Genomic DNA, 19425 nt, shown 5'->3' with positions numbered 1-19425 from the left:
TTGTTCCTAGGTGTTCACTAGAAAGGTAGTATCAATTTACTCTCACAGCAGAGTTACTAGAGTGTCACCTTAACAACAGTGGGTACTATTGTTCTTTTTAATCTTTGTAGATTTTAATAGCTGAAAATTGGTTATACTTTTTTGAGGAGCTCTATATATAAATGATATGAGCCAATACTGATTTTTTAACTTATAGAAACTTTATATTTTTAGATGGCTAGATATATCAATTTATATTGCTTTCAGGTTTTCTATCCTCTAAGAACTATATAAATACATTATTTTTTTTCTACTTTATCAGTTTTACTTTTTTGCATGTATTTAAAATATTTTGATAGTTCTTAAATAGGTTATACTGTATTTTTAACCTATCACTAAATTTATTATTTGCTTTATCTTATAATAGCCACATTCAGTTTTGCTTTGTTTTGGGTCTCTAAAGAGTTTATTGAGATATTGTTGGATAGAATCTTGGAAGAATCACCAGAAGTCAACAGATAAAAAGACAGAACAACACCTAAAAAGTAATTTCTTTTTATGGAAAATGATAATTATGTTCTGCATATCCTTTTGTCTTGTGTTGCAAAGTTCCTTTTGATCTTGAAGCTAGTTACTTACAAAATGACTGTTTATTTTTTCCAATTGAACATTTAGAAGGAAAATTTTAGATTTAGGATGAGTGAAAATAAATATCTTCATATTTTTTGAAGCTATTTGAAAATTAGAATGTTCACTTAATTCATTTAATTTGTTTCAGCAAGTCATTGTGGTAGGTAGGATATTTTTGGTAGAAGTGGTGAGTTATTGTCAGATATCAGTTTACCACAGTTTTGTGCACACAGTGGCAAAAATGTAGCAAGTTAGGAATTGCTTGATATATTTAACATTCTGACATTCTTTTCTGCATATTAATAGTTATAGTAAGTCACAGGCAGATTGCTAATCTAGATCTAGACTTTTTTACTCAAAATAAATTTCCACAGTAGGATGTTAATCTCAGTCTATTCAGTGTTTTTATAGAAAAAAGGGAATATAAATCTCTGCCACATACATTTTTAATATCTTTAAGTTGCTTTTATTTAAATTTGCTTCTGATTTATAAATTCTAGATACAGTTATTCCACTGGTATATATCACACCAGTTGATCATATTGAGACACTTTTCTAAATATAAAAAATTAGTTACAATTTTTGCCTTAATCCCAACAGTACCTTATAAACAGAATTGTATATTTTGAACAGATACTGAATTTTTTTTTAATGTGATTTGTTGTTAGTTAAAACTGGCTATCAGCAAGGAGCAGTTTTTAAAAGTTAATTATGAATGTCATTATTGTAGGTCCAGCTTTACTGTAAGATTCTATAACAAAGGGAATTATCAAGATCTTATAAGGAAAAATCATAATACTGATAAAGCAATCTAGCAGCAAATACTGTAGCCTATACATATGCTTTTGTGTGGAACAGAGGAACTTCACAAACACTTTAGTTACTGACTCTAATGTAGTAATAACAGTGGTTATTCTATTTTAAATGGATTCTCAGTATTTTTACTTCTCTAAATCTTAATTTCATTGAGTTGTTGTATATAATAAATTAATATAATTATTTGGAATGGTCAGTACCATCTGGATGATATATACCATCCTTGGGAGAATTTTGAAAATAGTCATCACTTAAATCACTTTCTTATGGCTCAGCACTCTTGGGCACCGCTGCCTGAGAAAACTGGATTAGGCCATTTCTTGCTCCTTCCAGCTCTAAGTTTATTTCATTCTATACTTTATCTGCAAAATTTATTTGATTTTATATTTTGTAAAATTGGGGGAAGGTATCCCCTCCTTGTATGTGATGTTAATACTAAATAATTTTTAACAAAAATATCTTGGCATTAATTTTTCATTAAAAACTCCTATACCCATTTTATATTACTTAATACTATGTAAGAATCAAGAATCACAATTTTGCTCAACCATTAAAGTCTCTGAGAACATTTGTTCTTAGTGTTAATATGAATTTTTGGTGTTACCGTAGTTAAAGGAACACATTTAGAAGGGAATTATCTTTCTGATGAACTTGAGTGTTTAAGATAGATTTCCTCTTCTATACAGTGATGAATAAATATCAGATTGATAGTCACAATACTTTTGTTCTAGATGTTTATTCAGTTGTTTGTTCAGTGATTGTATAGCTATCATACATTAAGAACTAATACTAGATTTGGAGCATAAAAATGAAAAGGGTTAAATAGCAGTGTGATCTTTCATGAGAATTATCTTTGAATAAGATCTTTAATAAATCTAAAATGCTGTGATTTGGGGAGAGCATTTGGGAGGGTGTTTTTGGTTCCTTTGGCCCTTTGGGTTTGATTGCTGTATCCCTTTTTATGTTACCATTGACATATTCTTAACTACCATCACCACCACGATTTTTCATTGTAGTGTGTAGTGCATATAAGCAGTATGCTTAGTAGTTAAGAGTATAGGTTTTCTGCTTATTTCCTAAGGTATTGGTGGAATTAAATGAGTTAATATTTGTAACAGCCAGAGAAGTACATGATCCATAATAAACACATAAAAACAGTTAGCTATTATTAGTTTTGCACGTGTGAAAAAACAGCCTACATATTTTGAAAAGTGAGTATTTCAGACATTAGTGTAAAATAGGTACCTTTTTATATTGACAAATGTCAAAATTAATTTTAGTAGCCTTTTTTCTGTTACAATGTCATTACTTCCTCACTGGGACTGAATCTTTAATACCTGTGTTCTTTAGAATTTCCTGTAAATATTAAGGATATTTACATGACCTAAACATATAAAATACATTAAGGGGTAAATTATAGTCATGTAGGATAAAGCTATTTTTCCATAGCTCTTTGTGGCAATTTTTTCTTTAGGTTTTTCAGTAAAGATTTTGTTTCTCTGCCACATGATTAAGTAGTAGTAGAATGCATATCAAAACCACTAACTTGAATAGGTTGGTAAATACATGTCTGAAAGATTTTTAATGAATAGAGAATATTTAATAAAATGTTTATTCCTCATCATACTTTAGCTATTTGAATATTAAATTATCAGTGGATTTCTGGAACTTATTTTATGTATAAACTGATCCAGGATCTTGAAGGCTATGTTGTTAATAATGTTTGAATGTCATTGTAGTGACCCAATTTTAAAAATGTAATGTCTTTTGATCATAGACTGCTTTAGGATTTAAGCTTCTGTTTATCCATTTTATTAAAAAAAAATAAAAATGTGATATTATTTGTATTTACAAATTCAAGATAAGTACTTTATTAATAAAACTTTAAATTATTTTGGGGATAAAATGGATAATATCACTAAAATTGTTTTAAAATCATTTTAAGGTGTAACTGAGATACTATTTATGACTTTTAAAATTGATGTTTTTCAGCTATGCTAAAGCAGCCTTTTGTTTAGAGGAGCTTATGATGACTAATCCTTACAACCACTTATACTGTCAGCAGTATGCTGAAGTAAGTGTTTTCAAAAACAAGTTGTATGTGATTTTATTTCTGTTGGTATTGTATATCATTATGGAACTAAGAATATGTCCTTAGTGTCAAGCAAGTATATAAATATTTAAGACATATTATGAAAAATGATTTGTGAAAGTAAAAGTTTTAAATTGTTAATATTGTAATGGAAATACTGATTTTTCAATTAAATGCCCTTGTTTAAAATAGTGAAATTCTTTTTTAATTGTATTTTTTAATTGCATAGTATATTCTTTTTAAATTATGACTTATGTCACAGTTATCACCATTTAATGGCTTTTAAGGCATTTACAATGATTATGACTTTTACATTAGGAAATTTATATTAAGGTCATTAATTTGGGAACTTAACTGTTAAGAATAGCAATACAGTTGACTCCTGTAAGGTTAAAAGGACTTCATTGTTAAGGAATGTCAGTGGAACTAGGAAAGGACAAGTTAGTATGAATTTTAGGTTTATAATGCTAGTATAATAATAGAAAATATAAAGTTGTAAAGCATTTGTAAGGCTGGCTTTTTTATATTGGCAACAGTTTTTAATTTTAAAAACTACTCAGTGATCTTGATGTTCGTAGAATGGTTTTGGGAGGTAGGTTATACTTAAAATTTAGATTAGCTCTATAACTTTAAGATGAATTCTTTTAACAGCTTGCATTTGTTTACAGAAATATCTGTTTCAGTTACTAATGCCTGTGGTATGATGAAGCATGCTATATTTCAAAGTAGTAAAATAAACAGGTTTCTGCACTCTGTAATTTTTAACAGGTTAAATATACCCAAGGTGGACTTGAAAATCTCGAACTTTCAAGAAAGTATTTTGCACAGGCATTGAAACTGAACAACAGAAATATGAGAGCTTTGTTTGGACTTTACATGGTGAGTTGAGGTACATGTTTAATGTTATTTTATGAAATGTCATTTAAAGTCCATTACCTGTCCAAGTTTATCACTTCTTTTTTTTTTTTGGTATTTCATTGATAAGCATATGATGTTTTTCCTCTAGTTAATTATGAGCAACAGGTTATAAGGCAGTTATATTTTTGAATGATAACAGAGCCTAGCTATTTGACATTTCATTGTAAATTGTCTTTTATCAGAATTTAAATCTGTCTTTGTAAAATTAAATAGGAGCAGATACAAAGCTATGTTATGTATTTCTTGTTTTGTTATTCTTGGGCTTATGTCCAACATTGTATTAATTTTCTTAAATTATAATTGTTTGATATATTTTTAAATAAAAGATAGAAGTAAAATTTCTAGTGCCAAATTAAAACTTTTTTTATGGTATGGACAAACAGTTGGGAAATTATTTATGGCAGGCATGTAATTAAATATTTCTTATGTTTATGTATGCCAAATGATGAGCTTAGAAAAAGTCAATTAACAATAGCTATGGTAAATAGAGGAAGAATTTGCTGAACTTCAAAATTAAATAAAATGAGCTCCTTTCTATAGTCAGAATGACTATAAAAATAAACTTCATTAATAGGCCAGTTCTTTGAAATTTTAATTTATTTTAGTGTTTTCATGCACTTTTGGATGAATATTTTGTTGGAGCCTAGTGAAAAAGAATTGATTGTAGAAATGGAGACAGGAAGAAACATAAATGAAATAATTTTCAGCAAAGAAATGGCAAAATAGAATTATAAAACAGTTAAAAGGAGTTTCAAAAAAACTGCTTCTGGATTCTACCAGTGCCAGTTATAGTAGCTTGTAGATACAATATGGTAGCAATGTCTATTTTTACCAAATACATTAAATGCTAATTTTTAAAAATAGGTAATGAATTATTAAATAGTAAAAGTACACAGCACTCTATGTGTCAGGCTCTGTTATGAGCTCTGTCTTTATTGTAAATTATTAAATTCTCACATCAACTATTTGAGAAGGTACATTATTATTAATACTACCATTTCATGGAAAGTGAAACTAAGATACAGAGCGTTCTTATTAATTTGCCCAAGGTTGAACACAAGTTACTAAAAGATTGAGCTGGGATTCCAGTTCAGGCAGTTGATTCCAGAGTGACTCCAGAGACATTTTCTTAACTACTGCACTTGCTGACGTTCATACTGAAAAGGTAACATTAAAGACATAAAAGTTTAAAAATCAGATTTTGGCATATAAATTCCTTAGTGACAGAGAAGAAGACAGGAGGAAAAAGCTTATAGCATAGGCTAGGTATAAAAGAAACCACAATGAACAGATCCTCTTAAGAATAAGATATATTTAAGCATAAGATAAAAGTTAAATCTTTCTCTTATCAGAAATACATACAATTAAAAATTAGAATATGATTATGAAGGTTTACAGATTCTTTCATGGCTCCCAGAGTACCAGCCCTTTGTTTAAATACAGTTTTTAAAAAGGAAAGGGTGAGTTTGATTGGTTATGGAACACAGTTTGGAAACTGTTGGTATAGTGAAATTGGAAGTATGATCTCTTTGTTTCTAAGACTTTTGTTAACTTACTTTAAGTCAGTTTACTCCTTTTGGACTTCATTGTTTTTCACCTGTTAATGTAGGAAATAGGATTAAATCGTTTTTGAGGTTCCTTCTGTTAATAGTAATTCTATAATTCTGAAATAGAAAAACTGAAGTAATTCAGTAATAAAAAATTACACCAGTAATATCCTGTAGTATTTAAGTGATAATGAAATTTTACCTTCCAGAGTGGTGGTAGATAACTAATAAAATAATTTTAGATGTTATTTAAGCTATCACTTCTTTGTATTATTCTGTTTGAAAATATGTTTTAATTTGTAAACACTAATTTATTCTTCTTTGCTTTAAAAACTGCACAATTTTAAAAAACTCTAAATTATCAGCCCATTGCAACTATGACCTTTTGATTGTCTTGGCTACATAAAAGGAATAAAATTGTTTTTAATTTTTTTTTTTTTGTTTTTAGTCTGCAAGTCATATTGCTTCTAATCCAAAAGCAAGTGCAAAAACAAAAAAAGACAACATGAAATATGCTAGTTGGGCAGCCAGTCAAATAAACAGAGCTTATCAGGTTAGTACTGATAATTTTATATTATCCCATAGGTCAGTTAATGTATTTCTTAGTTGTTTATTTTTCCACAAGCTATAAAGCCAGGTGTCTATCATTGAACTTTTATACTTTTGGGTCTTTAGCAAATATGTTTTAACTGTGTAGAATTAACTTATAGGATCACATATTTTTTTCCTCAAAAGGAGTTTGTTACTTTTATGATCCCATAAAGAGCCTTATCATCTCAGCAGTTCTGCATTTGGCAGATAAAAAGTAATTCTAAAAATCCAGAAAGGATAAATAGATTGCATGATGCATTTCAGAGGCAGATTGGGTATGTGAATTTATAAGCAGAGATACCTCAAATAATAAAAATGGAGGAAAGAAAGCCTAAAAGTAAACTAACAAGACTATGTAACAAAGTTTATGTACTCTGCTTCCAGTCAGATCTTACCTGAAGTGTCTCCACACGTTTCTTAGTTTTCTGAAGCTCATCCCTAGGAGATTCTTCAGGAAGGATTCATGGAAAAACACATCTACTTATATCTTGCATATTTATAATTTATCCATCTGTAGTCTATATTTGAAGGCCAGTTTGACTTCTTTACATCCTTTGGCTATTAAATACATTTACCTAAGTATTAAACATATTGTTCTGTTTTTATTTATTTATTTATTTATTTAGGGTAAAATATTGCTGTCAAAGCAAGTTTGATGCCATCCTGATTTTCTTTCTGTAATAAGTGACTTGAACTTATCATCTGGTTTTCAAAAGGAATTTTTTATCTTTAAAATCCAATAATTTTACTATAATAACGTTTGGTTGGTTATTCCTGGGTCAGTTTCCCCAAATATACTGTAAACCTTTTTAATATTTGGATTCACTCCTCTTAATTTGAGAAAAGTTGCTTTTTTAGAATAATTATTTTTAATTATTTTGCTTGATTGCTTAAGTTTTCTTTTTCAGATTTCCAATTATAAGTTTACTGGATCTCCTTTCCCACTTCCTATATTATTCCTCTTTTTTTTTTAATTATTTCTGTCATTTCCCGTGTTGTATTCTCTTTTTCTTCATAATAATTTTTTATGGAGTTAGTGCATATTCTTTTGTTCTCTGCATTTAAATAAGATAGTTTTTCTGGGCTATTAAGAGATTGTTTTTATGGTCTAAGGGGAGTTGGAGATAGGACAGGATAATTTTCCCAGCTTGGTCTTTATATACTTTCTCTTTGAAATAGAGAACTCACATATGACCTTTCTGTATATCCAGTCTTTCTTAGAACTAGGTCTGGTTCATAATGATATTTCTGGCTTCAGCCTTTCTCTATTCTACCCCTGTTGGTCTTCAGGTCTTGAATTTTGAGGTTTTTCTCAGTTTTAAATGTTATATTTTGTTGTTGTTTCTCCTGGGATTTGCTCCCCCTGAGCATCACTACCTCCCAGCTTACCCTTCTCCCCTTATCTGAAGCATATCTCCCTCTTAACTTCAGTGTTTCTGACCTATTCAATTTGGTTTCAGTTTCAGAAGTTTTCCTTCAGTATGAAGTTTTTTTACCTTCCGGAAGAGAGTGTTTGCTGGATATTTCAGGGACTTGAGGTCTTAGGCCATTATTGATAGATTTGTTTAGTGTCACATTTGCATGCAGTTTTTTATACTTTGATTTGGAGGCTTTGAGACTGTCCTGATTTTACAAACCATTTGCTGATTCATCAGTTCATATTCTGGAGACGGCAGTGGCAACCCACTCCAGTACTCTTGCCTGGAAAATCCCATGAACGAAGGAGCCTGGTGGACTGCAGTCCCTGGGGTCGCTAAGAGTCGGACACGACTGAGCAACTTCACTTTCACTTTTCACTTTCATGCATTGGAGAAGGAAATGGCAGCCCACTCCAGTGTTCTTGCCTGGAGAATCCCAGGGATGGGGGAGCCTGGTGGGCTGCTGTCTATGGGGTCGCACAGAGTCAGACATGACTGAAGCGACTTAGCAGCAGCAGCAGCAGTTCATATTCTTTTCATTTCTGTGGCTTAGAGGTGTCCTCTTTTGCATCCTCTTGTGCCTCCCACATAGCTGTTGAGCTTTTGTAGGTCCCACTACTATCAGTAATATTAATATATTAATAACAACCTTTTAGGATTTTGAAGGATTGCTATATATATATATACATACATATATATATATATTTTTTAAAGATGTCTTTGTTGGCATTGTTTCTTGTTATTTTGGTTTAGTTTTGGTGTTCTTTGTTTTTGTACTCCTGATTGGGGAGATTAAAACAATTTATCGCCCTGCAATCACAACTATTTAGTCACCTTTGTATAGTTTTATTATATATAATAAAACTGTTGGCATATTGCAAGTCAGAATATTTATAAGTATTAGCTAGGCTGTCCTTCTTCAAATGGAGGTTGGGATAGCTCAGATCTGTAATGGGGTTCCACACAGAGTAGGCTTAGGCAGGGGAGTATGAGTCAGGGAGGAAGAGGTAGTTTGTGATTTAAAAATAAGACTTGGATAATATGAAAATAATAGTATGCGAAGTACATCATTGTTTTTAAGATACTTTTGGGAAACAACTAGCTGCTCAGTGTTTTTTTTTACATGGTATGACTATATTTCTAAAATCAATTTTTATTAAATTATAACATACATAGGAAAAAAACCCCAAGTCACAAAGGTACATTCCAATGAATTACACAAGTCAATGTATCCAGACAATAAATAGAAACATTATATCACCCCAAACCTTATAACTTTTTTCAAATTCTACTTCTGTCCCTCTCAAAAGTATGAATTTATAATCCCATAGTCTTGGCGTTTTTTGAACTTTGTGGAATGAAACACTGTGTATGTATTTTGTCTGGCCTATTCACTATTTATGAGATTTATTTTAAGTGTGTAGTTCATTCATTTTCATTGTAGTTTATTGTATGAACATACTGTATTTAGTCAGCTGTTTATAGGAATTTGGATTATTTCCTGTTTGGGGCTATTATGAATGACACTGCACTGATATTGCTGTGCAGATCTCTTGGAGTATATATACAGGTATTTCTGATGGGAGTATACCTTAAAGTGAAATACTGAGTCATAGGATGTACATATATCTAAGTGAAGTAGATTAAGCTGGTTTTCCAGGTTACTTGTTTATAGTCCCATCAGCAGTGTTTGAGAGTTCTCATAGTTGCACATTCTCACCAACATTTCCTTCTGTTAGGTTTTGTAATTAGTCATTATGATGTATGTGTAGTGGTATCTTCATCTTATTTCATATCTCCCTGATGACCAGTGAGGTTGAATACTTTTTCATATTTTTATGGTTGTTTGGATATCTTCTTTTATGAAGTCTATGTTTTCCATTGGTTTATGATTTTTTATCTTGTTTTTTTTTAGCGTTTTGATTATGGGCCTTTTGTTCCTTATATGTGTCAGTCAGTTCAGTCGCTCAGTCGTGTCCGACTCTTTGCGACCCCATGAATCTCAGCACACCAGGCCTCCCTGTCTATCACCAACTCCCGGAGTTCACCCAAACTCACGTGCATCAAATCGATGATGCCATCCAGCCATCTCATCCTCTGTTGTCCCCTTCTCCTGCCGCCAATCCCTCCCAGCATCAGGGTCTTTTCCAATGAGTCAACTCTTCGCCTGAGGTAGCCAAAGTATTGGAGTTTCAGCCTCACCATCAGTCCTTCCAATGAACACCCAGGACTGATCTCCTTTAGGATGGACTGTTTGGATCTCCTTGCAGTCCAAGGGACTCTCAAGAGTCTTCTCCAACACCACAGTTCAAAAGCATCAGTTCTTCAGTGCTCAGCTTTCTTCACAGTCCAACTCTCATATCCATACATGACCACTGGAAAATGTAGCATATCTTTTTAACTCCTTTGTTGCAGTCAGTCTCAAATGATTTTGATGAAAAAAGTTCTGAAGATTATCTTCTACATAATCATTTCCTTGATGGTTTGTGCTTTTTGTATTCTGTTTAAGAAATTATTTGCTAATGATCATAACGATAATCTTGTGTGTTTTTGGAGTTTTTTTTCTTCTACTTTTCACATTAAGATCCAAAGTCCTTTTGGAATTGATTTTTACATATGATGTAAAAATAGGTGTCAGTTTCCTCCTATGCAGCTTTCCAGTATTTTTATCTCTGTTTTCTGTCATGAGTCCCATTCTGTTGAAGCTAGTACCTTATAATAGTTGAGAGAGAACACAGATGCTAGATCTGTATCTTTTGGCTTCAGAGTTTTTCTCTGACATTTATTAGTTATGTGGCCTTGGACAAATTACATGGCATCTCTGGGCCTAGCTTTTCATCTGCAAGATGGGCATAATAAAAGTTTTCTAAGTATTAAAGGAGTTGATATATATGTTTCACCATATCACAGTTATACACACTGTATTGTGCTTACTAATTGCATGCTCTAAGTTCACTTTATCTCAATTACATTAACAGTAACAACCATAACAGTTATAATAGTAAACAGAAAGTTTATTGTAAGAAAAGTACTTTTCCTATTTTACAAATGAGGAAATTAAGTCAATCTGAGACAGTCTGACTCCAAATTTGATGCTCATAATGGCCTCAATGTACTGCCTTTATAGAGAAGTATCAGGGGTAAGTGTTTCTGAAACTGCAGTTATTGTTTCCATCTCCCTTTGTGTTTATTTTCTCATGTGAGCAAGATGACATCCTGCGCTCGCTTGGTTTTCTGTTTCGAGCCCAAAGCTTTCCATAGTAACCAAATTTAGAGTTTCATTTTGTTTGGGTTTTATTTTTCCCCCGTCTTTCTCCATGTTTTTGACTTTCGCACTATACTCCATGATACCCAGTGGTGCTTTACACATCTTTCCTTTTCAAATTGCCTTTTCTTGTCTAAGGAAAGGATAGTATAAAGACCATTTATCAGTTTCTGTCATCTTGGATACCACTCTAGTAAGATGACATCTCTCAGTTGATAATGTCAGATTTCTGTGTAGCAGCCTAAAATACCCCTCAACTAGGAACCACCTACTATGTAAAATTTATTTTGCCTCTAGATACTAATAGTGAGTTTTAAGTAAAATATGTCAGTGCTTTTCAAGCTTTCATTTCTGTGCTTTTTCTACAGTAGGTTTTGGTTTTCTTTCTGTGAATCAGATTTCATAAATATTTGTATCCATTGCCCTTTGCTATCATATTGGTTTAAAATAATGACTTATTTGCTTATATCTGTAGGTGTCATGTAGGCTTGGGCTCAGTTGAGTAATTCTACTAGTCTCCAGTGGGCTTTATTTTTTTCCTGCCCCATGCTAGTGGTTGGTTGATGGCCTCAGTTAAATATCTGGTGGTTGGTCTCTGTCAGCTGGGAATGCTGGGCCTTGTAGTAAATATTTCTCACTTTGCAAGCTAACTTGGTCTTGCTCACATGAATAAGTTGCAGGGTTCCTGGAGCAGTGAACAGGTGAACTCCAGTGCACCAGGGCATTTTGAAATCTGCCTGTGTCACATATTGCTAATATTCCTTTGAGCAAAAGAAGTTACATGGTCAACCCAGATTCAGGGGAAATAATATTTCACCTCTCATTGAGAAGAAAAATATGTGGTCGAATATCTTTTGGTTTTATTTTGCCTTTGTCTTCTTATCTGTTTTATTGAGGTATAATTTATATACAGTAACATGCAGACATTTTAAGTGTACAGTTGAGTTTTGACAAATTATACTTCTCTCTCACCACTGCCCCATTCAAGGTATACAGTTTCCATCACCCAAGAAAGTATGCCTCTGCCACCTTGCAGTCAGCCCCATTCCACGCTGCAGAATAGCACTGATTTGACAGAATTTTATATATAAATGAGATCATTGGTTATGTATTTCATTCCTGGCGTTTTTCACTCACCATGTTTTGGAGATTCATCTATCCACTACTTCATTTTATTTATCTTACTACTTTGTTCACCCATATTATTTTCCACAAATTATGTGAATTTGTGAATGTTAGCCCAGCTTATCCTAGTTATTACAAGGGAGAAATCATTTACCTTTGAATTTGATAAGTTTTTATTATTTGAGTGATCTTTCTGGTGAGTTTTCTTTAAGAACCATCAGGAAATGATGAAAAAAGAGTTTACTTAAAAATCTATGAAAAATAAAAATACAAAATTAGTGATTAATGTGGAAAACTACAATATGACTTTCAGAGATTGATGTTTTAGTAATATAAATCTCTGGGATCTAATTGAGAACTTTATGATGTGTCTAGGCATATAAACAAGTATAAAGTATATAATAAGTATTCCTTATTGTAATGTTTTTCTAGACATTTAAAAATTAGAGAAAATGAGATCTTAAGAACTCCTTTCTGTCTTTGTTTTTACTTAATGAAACAGAATATGGCTGCTACTTGTTCTTTAATTAGGTAATTGGTTTAGTGTGTTCAGTAGAGGCAGGCAAGTTTGATTAATGCTCATGAAAAACTTTAATGTTAACCTACTCAAAATAATTTTCCAGATAAATGCTTCTTTGGTACTCTGTTAAATTTGTCTGTGCATATGTAATTTATGATTACTGAGGTGATCCTGTTACTATCCTTTTGGGAAATAGAAAATTAAATCATGATTTGAGGGAAAAATAGGATTCCAGCTTAATCAGTTAAATTGCCATATAATTCTAGAATAGACAGAATAATTGCATGTCAGGTAAAATTTGAAGTGATTGATTTATATTTCCAACTTTCTTTTTATTTGTTCTGACACAGATAAGTCAGTTTGGCTTATTCTGAATTGCACTAATCAGTAGCATTGATAGACAATCTTTGTAGGTGGTTTTCTAAAATAAGCTAATTTTAAAAATCACAAATTTGTGTTTATTATTATTTTTATAACATTTAAGTACAAACCAAAAAAAATGCTATATGTTAAAATACTTGGTATGACTTCAGCACTACATAATTTTTTCATTTTTATTTTCCATTTTGAAAATTAGTGTCCTATTTTATGCCTCCCCCAGAATGCTTTTTCTTAGAATCAGACCTTTAAATATCTGATTAGGACCATTCTTGTTTACTTTGGGTAGGCAGTGGTAAAAGAAAGGCTTTCTGTTCTTGGTAAGTCCTTGTGAAAGTGACTCTGTCAACTAGGTAATAGGAATAATAAGCACAGTGCACATCCTTTACTCACCAAGGGAAATTATGAAAGGGCAAAGTTTTAAATGTGGTATTGCCATAGTTTCTAATTATGACCTGAATATTCAGCATTTGGATTCCTTAAATTAGTAATGTCTTATAAAAGGCAAAGTGATCTTGATTCTTATGAGAAGTTTTTTTTCTTTCCCTGGCATTTCCTCTAGAAATCTCCTTTATTAATAGTTACTCTGTCAAATCAGTATTCAGCTACAGACATTAGTGGTTTAGGAACTAGGAGAATGATCATGTTAAACTGCAGTCAAGGAGGTCAGAGGCAGGTTAGCAATTCCTGAAGCCTATTTCCTCTATGATGTTACCTGTGCTTGATCACTTAATCTTTCTCAACAGGTCACATGAAGTTTGCCAAATTAAGTTAATTACAAAAGAGAAGGAACACATCATAAATCAAGTACTAAGTACTTAAGACAGCATTGATATCTGAAGGAAAGATCAGTCACTTGAAAGTATACTGAGTGCTTGGATGTTAACTTGAAAATTTTATATGTTGCTAGTAGAAAATGTTAATCAATACTTTAACCAGAGGAAAAATAGGTAATATAGATATAATCAATCTTCCCCTACCTTTCCAAGGAAACATGCTTATCTAGTAAATCTGTAGTGTTAAGTCAAACTGATAAATGATGGGAATTGTCAGTGTAGTTAGAAGATACATTTTGAAATCAGCATGGGGTATTCAACAGTATTTTCCCCACTGATTATGTATTATATTGAATTTTAGTAAGTCATGAATTTTTTTGAATATTCAAAGATAGTATTTAATACTCTGTGTTTTGTTCTTATTGTAAAATCCATTTCCAATTTGGTATTATGAAACAAATATGACTTAATAAACTAGAAATGCATTCTTTAAAACATGTTTATATTACTTCAACATGTAGCATAGAGTTTTATTTGATAGCTTTTCACTACAGAAACATGATGTTATTTAGTCAACTAATAAAACTGGAAAATTAAAAAAAAATTGAAACCTACTGTAAAAACTTTTAGAGAAACCTTACAACTTTAAACTGTTAAATAGCAGTACTTTACATTTATATTTTATCTTTATTTGAAATTGTAAAAATTTTATTAGAGGTCACACAAGTAGATATGGTCCCTCCTGCACAAATACAATTTTGTTTCTAAATTATGCTATTTATTTCATAAAGGTTTTTTGGCCTGAAAAAGTAGGATAGTTTGAAAATCAAATATATGTTTTTGTAGATTATCATGCTACTTAAACATTTAAACTGGTCAGTTTTACAGGGAAATTTTTATACTTCAGTTGAAGATGAATCCTTAATGAAAATGCTCTTAAAACCCAAGTTTTATTTTTTACTGAAGAAAAAGAACATACTTGATTTTGTGCTAGTGATAAAAATAATGTTAACTCTCATTAACAATTTGAAAGTAAGATTGTGATTTTGTACCTGCCACTGTAATTAAGCCTAATTGCATTTTTTAAAATTAGTTTGCAGGTCGAAGTAAGAAGGAAACCAAATACTCTCTTAAGGCAGTCGAAGACATGTTGGAAACACTGCAGATCACCCAGTCTTAAGGTTTCAAAAACTCTTTCACATTACATTTCACAACTGCAAAATTGAGCTCACTGGTTTGTGACTTATTTACTAGATGCCCAGTGCTATTTATATATTGATTTTCTGTTAAGACAGTTGTAAAGAATGCGTTTATATAAACCTAGAAATGGCATTTAGTGCTAAGCAGATAGAGGGGGAAAGCTCATGGAAAAGAGATTTAACAAGATTCTTACAGATGAAACATCATTCTTTTCATATCACACATATATAACTGCTCTTAAACCACAATCTAATAAATAAATAACCTTGTTAAATAACCTGATATTTATTAAACTTGCATATGAAAATTCTAGATTCTTTTTGTTATATTCAAATAGTGAATATGTTATTTTAAAGCTTAATTTCTAGTTAACTCCTTTTTTTTGTGGTAGGAAATACATAGCATATGTAGTTGACAGAAGCAAAATGCTGGTAAATTATTTCGTTCTCTTTATAGTGTCAGGTTGAATTTTGCTCTGCATTCCAGTGTGCTATTATTTTATATGCTATAATGTTATTCTGATAGATCTTGGTTAAAGTATATTATTCTCCAAAGTTCAGCATTATCATTTTATGAAATTTTGTTTTGCTAAGGGACATAATTGAGATTTTTTGCCTATAAAATGGTTTAAGGTTCATGTATGCTATGACAGTCAAATTTAACCCTTACGAAAGTTGTATTTATCCAGCTTTCAACACTAAATTATTTCGAGGGCTATTTAGAAAGCATAGATAATAGGGATAAAAGGAGTTTCAATGGCTTAATTATTTTCCTTTAGGGAAAAATAAGAAAATCTAAACTATTTGTAGAAGCAAATATTTTATAATTCTTGTATCTCATTACCTCCTTAGTAATAATTACAATTTCTTTCTTTTTTCTCTTTTCATAATGAACAATCATTACACTACTGTTAGTAGTATTTGGTGTGTTTTGCAGTAAAATAGAACCTGAAAGTTAAAGCACTTTATTCAGACTTTTAAGTTCAAACACTTAATATAGTTTTTAAAATAAGCAGTTCATTCAGGGCAAATATTAGTATTAATTTATAATTTACATGCATAAATTATATATTACATATATAAATACACTTAATTTTTAATTACTTGCCAGTGTAATACAGAAACTCTGATATGCTTACTATTGTGCTCAGTAGGGCAAATAGAGATCATAGGAGAATTGACAAAGTAGAAGTCTGAAGGAAGAGAACTATTGTCAGTATCAGCATTTTAATTTTTTGAGTTATTCTGTTAGCAAATTGTTCTTCACGTCTAGTCTAATTCTTTCATTTTGCATTTTTTTCATTTTGTTCTGCCATAGATAATGGGCAGATGTGAAATAACTCTTCCCTTATTTAGATAATTCCTATTAACTAATATTTGTTATCACATGATAAACTGTTTTTGCCCATGAATTTATTCACCATTTTCAAAATAATCAGCCATTTCAGATAAAGAAAATAGTGCCCACATATTATTCCACTACCTTTCTTCCCTCTAATGTCCTTCTGTGAGTTACTAGAGTACTGTATACTTCAGCAGTATTTGTGTAATAAATAATTTAGTGCCCCTTATAACTGTCAGCCTTTAGTTGCACTTTTTTTCTAATTTTAACACCTTTCCAGAAATTTTTAATTTGTTAAGTACCTTGTTAATGTGTAATAATTTATAGACTTCAAATCTTAGAAGCATGAAATCACAAGTATGAGAATTAATTAAATATATAAATATTAAAGCTAAAATGGTTCCATAGAAAGATTATCAGGACCCTGGGTCCCTGATGGCATTGGTGAACACCTGAACCCACAAGAGTAATTGCCAGCTTCTGCACTAAGTACATGAGAAAAATAAACTTGATTATTAAGCCATTGTATTTTTTGTTACTTCAGTCATATGTTTCTGACCTAATGAGCCACCATTAAGCTCTTTTTAAAATGCAGAACTATTATTTTAGACATGTGAGGGATGCTATTTCAGAATTTAATGATTTAAAGTTAAGTAGATAATAAAATATAACAAAAGAAGTAGTATCTTGTTCCAACTCAACACCTAGTATTTAAACCAACAGAGGTGAGAAAAAGGCATATTTAGAATAACTTTAATCCTGAGAATAACATTGACTTGGGAACAGAAGAAGATATAGAAAAAATTGAAATGGAGAATTAATATTTCAATATGCCAGAAGCAAACAATTTTTTTTAATGTATTTATTTTTTATTTTACTTTACAATTCTGTATTGGTTTTGCCATACATTGACATGAATCCACTACGGGTGTACATGCTTCCCAAACATGAACAATTTTTTAATCACATATTTCAAAGAATTTTTTTCTTTTAATGCTATAATCTCTTTATTCTCAAAGCAACGTCACATCACTTATATTCAAAGAACTATAGTAGAGTTTAGAAGGGACATTAGAGAGATTTAGTTGTACTTGATTTTAGGATGAAGAAGTAAGGTTCTGAGAAATTAAGCTCTTCTGTGACAGAGCAGGAAATAGGATTAGGATGTCAGGGATATCCAAATCAATCCTCTTTCTAGTATATTCCAAGGTGTATGTCTAGCCTGTTGTTCTTTGATAAAGATGAGAGCCAGATGTATCCAAGGGACATTGCTTGGCGGCTGAGAAAGGACTAGAATTCAGATTTTCTGACTTGTGAAACAATTTTTTAATGGAATAATTAAGCCAGAATTTCATTTTTAATTGAATGTAAAGGAAATTACCCAATAAAGATAATTCATTTATAGTCATTGTGAGAAGTATTTTCAAACTGTTTTAGAATTATTTCAAACCTCCTCACTTTGAACTTCTAATTTCTCCTATCTCCCTTCTCATTCTTGGCAAGTAACCTCTTGTTATGGGTTGAATTGTGTCTCTCCCTACCTCACCCCAATTTAATATTTGAAGTTCTAATCCCTGGTGCCTCTGAATGTGACTTTATTTGGAGATTGAGTCTTTAAAGTGGTCATGAAGTAAAATTGAGTCATATTGCTGAGCCCTAATCCAATATGATTGATATCTTTATAAGGAGAGATTAGGACACAGACATACAGAGGAGGCACCATGGAAAGATGAAGAGAAGATGTCCATCTACAAGCCAAGAAGTGTTTCCTCAGAAGAAACCAACTCTGCTGACACCCTGATCTTGGATTTCTGGCCTTTAGAACTGTGATGAAATAAATTTCTGTTGTTTTAAGACACTCAGTCCTCTGTGTACTTTATTAAGGTAGCCCTAGTTAGCTATCATAGCCCTCTTACTATTTCACAGAGAAAAAGAGAGATCATAAACTGTATCAGATATTCTTATGCGCAACTTCACTTCTTTTCCTCCTAGAGTAGAAAGTAGCCCTACTCTTTTTTGAGCTGTTTCCCACCACTGTCTTCCTTATTTTTTATACTTTAGCTATACTTGAGTTTCATGAATTTGCCACCCTTTCTTCTGCTGCAAGAGCATCCTGACTTCTCCAAAGCTTCATTTCTTTTCTTCACGCTTGTCCTTAAACTATTTTCTTTTCTTCACTATACCTTTTTTCTTTTTATTTCAGCTAGTTTCTTTCCTGTTAACACTAAAATATGCTCAATTTTCTACCACTTTTTAAAACATCTTCCTTCATTTTCACAATTCCCTTGCAGCTACTACCCATTTCTTTCTGTTTTGTTTTTTTTTTTTTTACTACCAGATTTCCTCACTTGTTGAACTCATGTCTATTTTCCCATTCTTTAAATTGCTCCAGTCTGGCATCCCCAACACCCTCCTCACTCCACATCGTTCCTTTGAAATAGTTTAGTTCCATGTCACCAATCTAATGGACATTTTCAGTCTTTTAAATCATGGCCATGTTCCATTCCTGTTATGCTCTGTGATTCATCTCAAGTGTATAATTCTGCTCCATTTCTATTGTCACCAGCACCCTAGACCAAGCTACCGTTATCTGACTCCTGGACTACAACAGTAGCTAGATATCATCATCACTTCCCCCAGTCAGTTCATCACTACAATTAGAATGTGACAAAACATCACTAATAATAACTTTTTACCCTCCCTCTCTTTAAAACTCGTCAGTTATTTCCCATTTGATGCCTTAAACATGACCTTTGACGTTCTATATGATATCAGAACCAAGAAGGAAGATTCAGGTTTTCTTAATTGTAAACTACTTTCCTCTTGCCC

General features: G+C 31.6%; 1 protein-coding gene across 1 annotated transcript in view; it reads left to right on the top strand.

Moving 5' to 3' along the window:
• The window catches only part of LOC120879081 (ER membrane protein complex subunit 2-like), a 52184-nt gene extending 33730 nt beyond the window's left edge, over window positions 1–18454 (top strand). Inside the window, exons 8-12 of the mRNA XM_040262138.1 lie at window positions 3418–3499; window positions 4286–4396; window positions 6431–6535; window positions 15149–15236; window positions 18283–18454. Of these exons, the coding sequence (XP_040118072.1) occupies window positions 3418–3499; window positions 4286–4396; window positions 6431–6535; window positions 15149–15235 (385 nt within the window). The 3' untranslated portion in view covers window position 15236; window positions 18283–18454. The remainder of the gene's footprint in view (window positions 1–3417; window positions 3500–4285; window positions 4397–6430; window positions 6536–15148; window positions 15237–18282) is intronic.
• Window positions 18455–19425: the final 971 nt, after the last annotated feature.

Source organism: Oryx dammah, unplaced genomic scaffold (genome assembly GCF_014754425.2).
Source record: "Oryx dammah isolate SB20612 unplaced genomic scaffold, SCBI_Odam_1.1 HiC_scaffold_19, whole genome shotgun sequence".
In the NCBI taxonomy this organism is placed as follows: Eukaryota; Metazoa; Chordata; class Mammalia; order Artiodactyla; family Bovidae; genus Oryx; species Oryx dammah.
The sequence above is the reverse complement of the archived record's forward strand: the minus strand, read 5'-3'. Positions and strand labels throughout refer to the sequence as shown.